Source organism: Benincasa hispida, chromosome 1, assembly GCF_027475165.1.
Source record: "Benincasa hispida cultivar pf3 chromosome 1, pf3_genome.v1.1, whole genome shotgun sequence".
Lineage (NCBI taxonomy): Eukaryota > Viridiplantae > Streptophyta > Magnoliopsida > Cucurbitales > Cucurbitaceae > Benincasa > Benincasa hispida.
In genome coordinates this window covers 71,967,040-71,979,248 of record NC_143478.1, presented here as the reverse complement: position 1 = coordinate 71,979,248, position 12,209 = coordinate 71,967,040, and the positions used below count along the sequence as shown (strand labels likewise).

Genomic DNA, 12,209 nt, shown 5'->3' with positions numbered 1-12,209 from the left:
AGATGCTTGCAAGTTGGTTTGAACACTAAAAAAAATAAAAAGGAAAAAGCTTATTTGCTAGCACAGCTCACATAGGTTACTTGTTATTGACATATGTTTTTCTGCTCAAAATTCATTCTTGATCTTTGGTTTAATTCACTAATACATATTTAAATAGATTGTTAGAATTGCTATAGCATAATATGTTACAATCATATCTTATTAGTAATTTCAAATATGCTTTTGTAGATTTTCAAAGCGATTTGAAATGTCAAAACTAAACGTTGGTTAACTTATGAAAGAAATACTCACATTAATATGATGTGCCCAAGTCAGTGTCTTAGACCAAAGTGGTGTCTTCGAGCTGACTTAGGGTAATATTTTGTACCTTGTTAATAAAATGAGTTTAGAAACCCATTGTCTATTGGCATATCTGTACCTAATATAAAATTGTAGAAAAATTTCCTTTGATGGAGGCAAAACATACATGTTCAGTTAGGACCGAGTTCAGTAGGCTGAAGCTGCTCCTTGGCTTTCGATCCTCAGGATGTCAGCCCAACAAGTCAGCTTCTCGAATGTTTGGCCACGTGGTGCTTGCATGGCTCCAGGAGAGTCTACATGGCAGGCTGTCCACGTGGGCAGCCTTCCTCAACAATAATAGTAATGGAAGAGTTGGAACTACGGTTGGGATTGCTACTACAGCACTTGCAACATCTTTGAGTTTATAACTTTGAACCTCTATTAAAGATGAGCATGATAGACTGAAAAATCGAATCGACCGATCGAACTGAAATTGGTCAATTAGAGAAGGAGAGGACTCGGTTGGTGTCGTTTTGGGAAAGTGTCAAACTGGAAATTTTCGGAAAAAAATTTTAAAGAATAAAACCGACCAACCAACTTTTACTCCTCAACAGTCGAGATCGGTTTGAATATTTATAAAACCGATTAGTCAGTTTGGTGGTAGTTTGATCGAAAAATCGACTCTGACCGATCGATGCTCATCCCTGGTCTTCTATGGCCACGGGTCAGTGGCAGGTCATTTTGTTGATTAGATGCGCTGGTAGTCTGGTTTGTGTCAAGGTACATGAAGGTTAAGGGAGGGTAAGAACTAAACTTTCTTCAAAAGACTCTTTGGTGTATGCAAACATAGTGGTTGCCAACAAAGTTTCATGCAGGCTAAGATTACAAGGCTTATACAGCCTCAGATTCCTGCTTAAACTATGCTTAGTTGCAATACTTTATCCTAACTAATAAGAAAAAGGATTAGACTTTTGATGTATTTGTCTTCAATAACTCAAAATAGAGAAATCCAACGTTCTATAGTCTCGGTATCCTAAAAATAAAACTTGTCTAATCCTCCACCGTTTAAGTTATTAATTCGACCATGAACTACGTCGATGGGCAGATGGATATAATGAAAAATCTAAGCTAAACAGCTTTCATTTATTAAGTATTTGCACTAACATGAATTTCACCCAACATATACCTCAGCAATCTTCTAAAGTAGTTAAAGTATCATTTGATAACCATTTCGTTTCTTATTGTTTACTTTAAAAATTAAACCTAATTCCTCCCAATTTCTTATCATGATTTGTAACTCTCTTTAAGTACAATGGTTAAATAGAACCAAATTTCAAAAACAAAAATAAGTTTTTAAAATCTATTTTTTTAGTTTTCAAAATTTGATTTAATTTTTTAAATTATTGATAAAAAGTAAATAATAAAGAAAGAAATTTAGAGTGGAAGTAGATAATTTTCAAATTTCACAATATCATATTGCTGCATAATGTACATTAGTATAAATTGCGAAAGAATTATAATGATATTGAATGTACAAAACTTGGTTTGATATTTCATATTTTCAGATACAAGCAAAACAGAAAGTAGCCCACCAGCAAAAAGAAAGTTTCTTTTTCTTTTTCTTTTTTTTTCTTACGGAAATCACGTTGAATTAGAGAGTTATCTTCAGTGGCAGAGTATAATTCTCAAGATTTGGTCACCAAGAACTGTGGATATTCAATCCAACTCTCAACAGTGGACATTAAAATGAACCTCAGTGATGGCTGAAAGAAGCTAATGAATTGACCTCGTTACTGAGGAAGCTTGCTCTTCTGCCAAAGCCAGTAGTTAACTCTGATCGGATCAACACGTTCCAAGATTAAGCACACAGTTTTGGCTAGGTTGGAATCTGTTTGATTGTCGTCTGGTATCCTCAAAGCATCAACGGCATCTCTGAACTCTTGGCTTGATTGGAAACCATGGCAGAGAAGATCCAACAGGGTGCTCAAAGCAAATACAAAGTTACTTTTACTGCTCAGAACTTTCAAGCAGACAGAAGAAACTTGAGGAGCAATAATCCATGACTGTGTGTCACCCGCATGAAGTCCGCGCAGATATCTCCAAGAACTCTCATTTTCAGGATGAGCAAGAATGGTGTCGACAGTATAACTCACTTCAGACTCTCTCATGGCTTTTAGGCCACCCAGTAAGGGAGATCTGGTTATGACAAAGTATCTCTACCACAAACAACATAAAAGTGCAAGAAGGATTAAACTAATACCCTGAGAATGATTAACTTAAAGTATATTGTTATCTAATATTTCTTATGAAAGAAAATTATGCGTCTAAAGCAGAAATCTATAACGAAAACCTTAAAATAGATGGCATTCGTGATGGGAAAAATTCCAGATGCTTACCAAAACTAGAGGATGAAAAGAATAAAGTAATTTCATGCTCAACAAAATTTTCAAGGAAATTGTATTGTATGGCAAATACATTTTAAGAAATCAAAGTTGTGACTTCAACTTTTTTGTAATTGCAGGTGTGACAATCACATAACAATCATATAACAATCACATAGAAATCAAATAGAAATCATATAACAATCACATAGAAATCAGATAGTAATCAAATTTTCACGGGGAAGTCATTTTCCATGTTTGCAAAAAAGTAAAACTTAGGAACACGTACCGAATTTTCAATTTATTTTTTTATTAAAGTTGTAATTGCCCCAAATTTTTAATTATATCCCCGACAGTTCCATGAAATGTCTTGCTCATATAAAAATTCTAGTAGAAACAAGGCAGTGAGTCCATTAACACCAGGGTTCCTCTGTTGCTCCGGAAAAATTCTTGAAAGATGCTTTCGTCGCTTTTTTAAGAGGATTGAAAAAAACGGTCGCCTCTTCAGTCTTCAATAATGTGAAGCATGAATTGACATCTTTTTATTGAATCTATTTTGGCATCATCTTGGCGAAAGCAAATGCCTTTTATATATTCTCATTAAACATTGGCCTAGATTTTTGTAATTACTCATGATAGGACCTTTTGCATACATAGATTTTATCATCCTCGGATTCCTCCTCTTCATTGTCCTTGAGTTTCAAATGCGTTTTTCTGATAGAGACATTAGCTGCGGTCCTCCATGATCAGTAGTGCATGTTGCAAGGAAGAAGGGAAATTAGGTTTTAAACCTCAGATTCTTCTTGGGGCTTCCCTTGCAGTTCTTTCTTTCTTTTATTGTCTGTCCCTTGCCCCAGACCACCTTTGCTTTCTCCTCACTCCAAGGCAAAATTCTCTAGGAAAGTAAAATTCTTAGTGTGGCAGATTTTACATGGGAGAGTCAACACATGGACTGAGTTTAGAGGCATTCTTCCTTTGTGTTGCTCCTGCCATGGTGTATCCTTTGTAGGCGCCAATCAAAGGATTTGCATCACTTTCCAATTTGTTCAAACTCTCTGGTCTCGGTGGCAAACTTGTTTGATTTATGTTTTGTGTGGAATCGGGACCAATATGCTATGATTCAAGAGGTGCTCCTGACTTTGTTTTTTCAGGAGAAAGACGAAGCTTTTTGGCATCTTAATTTTTTCACTATTTTGTGAGGTGTTTGACAAAAGAGAAACAGTAGAATCTTTAGAAGGATGGAGAGTTCGTGTCACAAGGAGGTTTGGGAGGTTCTGAGGTTTAATGCCTCCTTGTGAGCATCGTTCACTAGGCCTTTCTGTAATTACGATCTCGATTTGATTTTATTGGACTAGAGTCCCTTCTTGTAGGATGTGTTTTGGGTCTCCCTTTTGCTGTGCTTTTTATTTTTTATTATTATTATTTTTTTTTTTTATGTCCACGTATATTCTTTTATTTTGCCCAATGAAAGCTTAATTTCTTATGCCGAAAACACGATATTTTTAACTACCCAACACTACACATATTCCTAATGAATGCCTCTACATCTACAAATGCTTCCTTTTCCAGTGATTTGGATTAAATTCAAGAATCAAGAAGCAGATATAAAGCATGTTGCTAACCTGATTCCATGCAGAATTATTAAAAACATCTTCCTCTAGGAGCTCGTGACAATAGTTAAGTTCATCTTCCCATCCACCCAGTGCCTGAAGAACCCACTGCATTAAAATTAAATAAACTATGTCAAAATTGCATTGCATAGATTAAAATAAAATAGTACACTGTAGTAGATTGGGATCAAACCTGTCTATGAGACCAGGCATGATAATTTTTGGAATCAAGGGAGAGAATTTTTTTGGTGAATTCAAGCTCTTTGCTTGAAGCATCAGTTCCCAGTTTCTGAGCGACCCATCTCCTATGATGCCTGCAAAGATATTTCACTTAGATTTATGCAGGCCTATTCTGGAGGAAGATAGGATGAAAAGAACAAGTAGGTAAAAAATGTACTGTTGGACAGCATTCGACAATCTCAACCACTCTACATGAAGGTAAAACCTTTCTGAGCATTTTCTTAGCAGTCTAACTTAACTTCTGGCTTTCCATAAAGAAGAAACGTGTTTTTTTAAATAGTCCCTCCCCCTCGTTACTGTTCATTGCCAATTTTCCTGACACTCAGTTTTTCTTTTAAAAGAAGAAACGTGTTTTTTTAAATGAGAAAACCGAATTTTCAATGAGAAAAAAAAAAAAAAAAAAAAAAAAGAATACAGCCATACAAAAAATGAGAAGCCCATAAGTTGGGGCTTCAGTCAAATAAAAAGACGTTGACACCTAGTGTATAACTACAAAAAGGTCTAAACACTGATGCCCAAAGGAAAATAAAGAATCTAATAAGGAAACAAACCTCACGGGATGAAATCTCTCTCCCCTAAAGATTCTATTCTTTCTTTCACCTCACCCCCACAAACCCCACATAATAGCACAACCCCCAGTCTGCCACAAACAACCATTTCTCAAAACAACCTAATTGAACTACAAAAAGATTTTTATTTACTGCAATAACCTCCACCTCTGAAAAACAAAAACACAGATTGTGAGGCGGCCTAATTACCAGGAAGGATAATGCCACTTCCGGCTCTTGAAAGAAAGATGAAATATTACATGTATTTTGATGGTAAACTGATAACAAAAAGAAAAGACTACAATGCTTTCATAAATTAAGTTTGAATAAATAAAAAAGTAGCATGGTCTTTATCTTAAACGCAGCTCTAATATCAAGCAAAAGATTAAAATTTTGAAAAGAAAAGAAAAACTTCAAGCTCATTAATTCAAACATTGGGCTGACCATATCTGATAGTTTTTGGTGTTAGACTCAGCAATATCGTCAAGGAAATTCAGTTCATCATGTAAATCAACATTAAGAGTCTCGAGAATCAAACGCCTGAAATGCCAGACCTACAAAGAAGAAAAAACTTCATTAACCTACTTCTAAAGGTAAAATTAAACAACCAACCTTATATACATGCTCATTACAACAAGAGTAGGTTTTAGAATGATCTGTATTTAGGTTGAGTTAAGAAATCTACAAGCCTTCAATGAAATTAATTGGAGTTTAATGTAGTTTGTAAGGCTGAATTGACAAGTGCTGCACTACTAATACGTAATAATTCTTTCACGTCAAAGAATTTTCCAAGACAAAGAAAGAAGCCTGGAGGAATTATTAGATATATCCATTTTTATGGATTTTTATTGGCGTAAAATCTCTTCACATTTTTGCAACTATAGCCTTAATATTCTCATATCCAACTGGAGAAATATTTTTTTGTAACTGTTAAAAGAGAAAAGTGAGAACGATGAGACACGAGGTTTACGTGAAAAACCCTAGAACATGGAGAAAAAACCACGATAGAGAGTCTCCGTTTTATTAATTTTTACATAATGTGAGAGATACAAGAGGATTCTTATTTATAGACTCCAACAAGCCTAAATACAAACAAGGAAAGAAAAGTAGGGTAAAGTAAATAACTATAATACTCCTGGGACTATAAACAATCAACTAAGTCCCTTATTTCATTCAAACAGCTTCGGGTCTTCTCGCGTGGCCCTCTGTTCGCACACTGTTGGGTAAGAATTTGGTTGTTTTTTGTCAGTTTCTTGGGTTTCTTAAAAGATCTTGGCTATTTAGTGTGATTTTGGTCCGACGATTTGTTCGATCTTGAATTTAGGAGGTTGAAGTTGAGATTCTAAGGCATTTTAGCGGCTGCCCGATTCTTCATTGGTTTAATTTTGGCAAGTTTTAAGGTAAGTTATGTGGGGATTGTTGGTTTAAATTGTGTAGGTTTTGGGAATTGGCCCCACAAGTTGAACGGTGTATTTATGGTTGGTGTTAGGGACTTTGATTCAAGCCTTTGCTAATTTAAGAGGAAAGTTCAGCTGATTGATTGTTATTTTGCTTAGGCCTAAATCTGAGGTAAGCGCTTCGCTACCAGTTCGCCATCAAACCCAAGTTGTTGTTAAGTATGAGATTGTACTATAAGCATGATTTTGTATGTTGGTTTGCACTTTTATGAGTTACACTATGTGACTAGTTGTGTTTGACGGTTGGGGGAGGGGGACGGGGTTACGAAGGCTTATGCTTATGCAGCAATGAAAATTTTGTTGTATGTGAATGTTGTAGTATCTGAATGATGGACGTATGTTGAGATTGTTTGACCCCTTTCAGGCATGATTAAAGACTATGATTGTATGCTTAAGACTATACTGGACTGATAGTGACGGTTAGTATTTCTATTGGGTCATGCACATCGTATGTGATTAGCCTTCGGGCTCACGCCTTATGCCTATGATTGTGTCCTTCCAAGGTCACTACTTATGAAAGTGTGCCTTTAGGTTCGCCACTTATGCTTATGCTTATGCCTATGCCTACGATGTGAAACGTGCACTGTCCCAATAGGAATGCTAATAGCTCACTCAGTGGACCCTATAGTGGGTTACTTACTAGGTATATTTGCATACTCATTCTTTTCTCTTCATGTTTTTCAAGTAAAGGTAAAGATAGACCGATGAATGACAAGAGGGATCTATGACCCAATCATTGGAACATGACGATGCTTCCGCACTTATATTTTATTTTATTTTATTTTTAGCATGATTATGGTTAGGTGTCTGGCATTTAAAACTTTTGGTATTTTGTTTATTCATTACCTCATTTATTGATTTATTTAATTTGTTCTATATCAAAATCAGGGGTACCTCGAACAATTTAATGATATTATTAAATTTTAAATAAAAGTCTCGTTCCTTTATTTAAAATTTTCTTTTTTGAAATATACATTGCCAAGCTTATGCATGCATGTAGTGGCATCCTGGTAGCATGGTAGAAAGTCGGATCGTTACAATTTCAACGTGATGAGATGGAGTTTCTCTAGTTACAGCTTGTTAGAGCTTTTATACTCCCTGTGGACGGAAGGGGACAAGCAGATATCCAACAACAAATCCCTCTCCAAATCCCCTCTTTTGAGAGGATCTATGAGTTGGTTTTTGTTCAAGCTTTAACTTGGTGCAAATGTTTGTTCTCTCCTTTAACAAATTCTAGCTTAAATGGTCTTTTGGCTAATTGGAAGATTTTCTGTAAGCATCCTTCGGCTTTGGGATGTTTTATCTCCTTATTTAAATATCAGTTTCATATTAAAATTATAAAACAACAACAACAATAATAATAATAATAAAACCTCAACAACAATAATAATAATAATAAAAGTTCCATCTGCATTGCCATTGGAATTCTATTGCTAATAATAAATGATGTTATGGATCCAAAACTTTAAAGGCATGAAGAAGGATGAACACTGACTCGCTTGTTTTTTTCCTCCATTCCATATGACAATGGGCAGTTGCAAAACAAGGAGTTTCTACAGCAGTCATGTCAAAAATGGCAAGAGGAGAATTTCATAGGAAACCACTCTCTATAGTTGATCAGACTTTCGTTAAAAAAGAAAATTTGGGGAACAGGAGGAATTTGTTGCATAACATAAAAATCTGAGGGTAAATTATAGGCAGTAGATGGGTATAAAAATGAGTTCATTTAAGAGTTTAGGAATTGACTTTATGTTTTGTAGGAATATCGTTCAAATGGGCATCTAAACTCAGGCATACATGAAGATTTCTTATGCCATACACGGAAAAAGGAAAATCAAGACGACTAGAATCAAAGAGTACGCATGAGCGGAAGCAAAGCCAGATCTTTAAACTAGATATAAAGAAAGCACATGTTAGAGTCAATTGGAAATTTAGAGAGATAAGGGTTTCAAAATCAATGCATTAATTGAATCATTGGGTGTATATGCGGAAGACAATGTTTTCATACTCTTAAATGGAAGATCAAGACGACTAGAAAAAGAATGGGTGGCCAAAAAAGCTTTAAGACAAGGAGTCCCCTCTTTTTTCAGAACAAGAAACAAAACTAATTAAAACTTTTGAAGTGGCATCAGGGTTGAAGTTATTTGAAGTTGAAGGAAACCATATGGCTATGGGAAATGGCAAGAAAGTTGGGATGCTTCGCCTGTTTGAATCTTTCTTTCTAGATCATTGTTTGGCATATCCTTTTAATCTAAACTAGCCAAACAATAGTACAAAATCCATTGGAATAAACAAGTAACCACACATAAAAGCCCAAAATATACAATCTTTGATTCTCCTAGGAAATTCTCTCTGGACACTGAAGGCAAAGAAGTAAAAAAATAAAAAAAATAAATATAAAAACTCCAACCAAGGCTTCAAGGATTAAGAACATGAGAAGAACACACATTTTTTGCGGTGTACATGATCAATATTGAATAACTATGCACTTTTTTTGCATTCCCTTTGAAGGGGACCCTTTTGTATATCCTTGAATATATCATTCAATCAATGAAATTATTTCTTATCAAAATAAATAAATATTAAACACATTCCCTTTTCCGTGTAAATATTGCCATGATTAGTTCAAATCAAAGAAACATCACAAACATGGGGTTCTACCTAGGCTAACAAATCTAATTGCAATTTTAGAAATTGCCCCAAACGAAGCCGATCACCAGTCACTCATCAACTCCAGTCCTTGTCAAAATATAAATCTAAACAGCCATCAAATACGAAAAGTAAAAAAAAAAAATAGAAAACAAACAAAAAGAGAGTGAAAGGAATTACAGTGTAATTGCCAGGATTCATGGCAATGGCTTCGGCAGTGAGGCGGAGAGCGCGAGGAGAACGCTCGTTTGATCGATAAACAGCTCGGAAGTAATTCATGAGCTCCGAAAAGTCTTCTTTGTAGGCGATCGCCACAATCGGATTCGGACCATCGTCCTGCGGAAGCGGAGTTACGTCCGACCACTCCGGTCGCTCGCTCAGCGGGAGACTGTTGTCGGAATCCATCGCTATTGCTCCCAAAACACGCAATCGGAACCAGAAAAGTGAGAAAGGATGAAAGGTCAGAATGGGAGTGAGGGGTAACTAGGGATCTTGAACAGCTCCATGAGTGGGATTCTGCTTCCACTTCCCACTGTAGTTCCTAGTTCGAGACTTCGAGGCCGTATAGAACAGTATAGCGTATAGTACAAAGTAACGAAGGCCAGAGATTCTCGATGATTTTCATTTGGTTAAATTAAAAAAAAAAACACCCAACACTTTGTACTTTATTTAAAAAAATAAAAAATAAATCAACTATTTAACTGGGTTCTCCGTCAATCTACAACTTATGTGTACCTCTATTAATTTTATCGAACATAAATATATTAATATAATTTTAAGGATTGTTACTTTTTTGAAAACTTCGAAATCTTTAGATGTTTGAAATTACATATATTTGAAATTACTATGTTTGACATCTTTAAATAATGATACTGCTTTGTAAAAATATTTTTGCAAGTGTTTGAAAATATTTGTATAATTGTGTTTGTTTGGTATGATTTCTAGTTGGAAGTTGGAAATGTTTTAAAATTACATCATTTATTAATTTATATGGATTTAATATAGTTTGAACTTATATATAACTTTTTTTTTATTAATTTAAATTTCTTTTTATAAATTAATATAATTTATATCATTCTTATATGTTATTTTTCTTAATAGAATAATATATATTAATTTATTTTTTATAAAATAAATATTAATTTGAATTTGAATTTTATTCTAGAAGAATAAAACTACGATATAACACACACACACAAAAAAAATATGATATATATAAATGACAATATTCATTTTACTAATAAAATGTATATAAAGAAGAATGATAAAAAACAAAAAGAGTAAAAAGTAAAAAGAGGATGTCCTCAATTTGAGAATACACAAAACTCATGTTTTAGTATGGCAATCTAAAACTCTCCAAATGTCTCTAAGGGCATCCAATGATGCCTGATAATTTTCAAATGTTAGAGAGAGGTCGTTTGTTACATGAGAGTCTAAGATTCACATGAAGTATGATTACTGCATTTGTTTTACAGTGATGTAAGATGCCCTGATATTTGAATATTTTTGAGTATCTATAGATGTCCTTACAGAAGATATCTCGAGAATTTTGGATGTTCTATTTCCTAGATTCCCATGATGACTTGATGAGGGCATCCCTCTGTACTTTTTTATCCTTCTTTTTTTCCCGTTTTATGCACACTATACCACTCTTCTTTATGTACATTTTATAATTTAAAATAAATCCTTGCAACCAATATCACTTTTTTAGCTATAGTAATTGTTTTTATTTTTTTAGAAAGATAATCAATTTTAAATTTAAATGAATATTTATTTTTTAAAAAATTTTAAATTATATATATTATTTTCTTGAAAAAAATAACATATTAAAATTATATTTTAATTTAAAAACAAATTCAAACTATTAGAAACAAATATGTTATATAAGTTTAAATTATATTAAGTTAGTTATAAACTAATGGATAATCGTAAGGATATTATTGAAGTATAGTGTAATTGTTGGGGTAGATGCCTTAAATCTCGTGGATTTCATAATTCATAAATTATTTGTTCACAAATTATTTATTCAATAAAGTAAAGAGTTATTTTATTTCGACATATAGTTTGCATTGACTTCATCTAATAAACTAAGATCCAAGATTATTTTATGTAACTTAAATATGTATGTAGTTGACATGTAAGTTGATCATGTTTAAGTAATAACCTTGACGGTCCGTAGTATATGGATAAGGTTAGATACCTTATCCTAGTAACACTACAAATATAACTCATTTTTAATTGTTACGATAGTTGTAAAGTGTTAAAAATGATACGATCCTAATCATTCACGTGGAGACATGTGAATGGAGGTATTCTATACAAAGAGTTTTTATAATACCAAACCACAAAATGACTAATCTCTCTTTATAACACCGTTATTTGAAGAGACTTACATTTCACTAGGATGACCACAAGTAATTTTGACCTTAAGTCTGAGTGAGTTGTGAAGTCTAAAATCGATCTGTATAGGTGAGAGTGGTCAGTTTCGCCGACTCAATAAGCCTACCATTTTGAGGGTTTGTCTAAGTGGGGGCTGGGAACACAGCTATATAAGATGAAATTTGCTCATTCCGTCTTAAGTGAAAGTAGATGAATTACTCCTTTGAGAGTTGATACCGGGTCTTGAACAATGAGGTTCTCCATCCTCTCACTGGCCATGTAGGATCGGTATGGCACCTTGAGGGGTGAATAGGACTTAATCAAACTAATTTAAAACTTTCTACTAATGTGGGCCCAATTAAACAAATTAACAAACTTTTTGCTAACAAATAATTTAAACAATAAATTCATGCAGATAATTTGAACCCGAAATAGACCAATAATTAAAAATAACACTTTTAAGCACCCAATTTGATTTTAATAAGATTGGTATGAGATATGTAAAGATCAATTCAACCCACCCTAATAAACATTAAGCAATTAATTTAAGGAACAAATATTGTAATTAATTTCATGCAATAAAATATAACAACAAATTAATTGCAAAGTTAAGGAGAGGAATAGAGAAATTAACACTGAAAATTTTATAGTGGTTTGATACAACCG

General features: G+C 33.8%; 1 protein-coding gene across 1 annotated transcript; it reads right to left on the bottom strand.

Annotated features, from left to right (window-relative positions):
- Nucleotides 1-1,732: 1,732 nt before the first annotated feature.
- FTA (farnesyltransferase A) lies at nt 1,733-9,800 on the bottom strand. Its single transcript, XM_039044898.2, has 5 exons — nt 9,345-9,800; nt 5,503-5,612; nt 4,464-4,584; nt 4,283-4,378; nt 1,733-2,495 (listed from the first exon to the last, which is right to left on the bottom strand). Exons 1-5 carry the CDS (start codon nt 9,567-9,569, stop codon nt 2,070-2,072), a joined length of 978 nt encoding a protein of 325 aa, XP_038900826.1. The 5' UTR covers nt 9,570-9,800; the 3' UTR covers nt 1,733-2,069.
- Nucleotides 9,801-12,209: the final 2,409 nt, after the last annotated feature.

Coding starts and splice junctions, on each gene's coding strand:
- FTA (XM_039044898.2), bottom strand. CDS start 9,569: ATGGATTCCGACAACAGTCTCCCGCTGAGCGAGCGACCGGAGTGGTCG. Junction 4,379..4,463: donor ATGCCTGGTCTCATAGACAG/GTTTGATCCCAA, acceptor ATTTTAATGCAG/TGGGTTCTTCAGGCACTGGG. Junction 2,496..4,282: donor ATAATTCTGCATGGAATCAG/GTTAGCAACATG, acceptor TGTTTGTGGTAG/AGATACTTTGTCATAACCAG.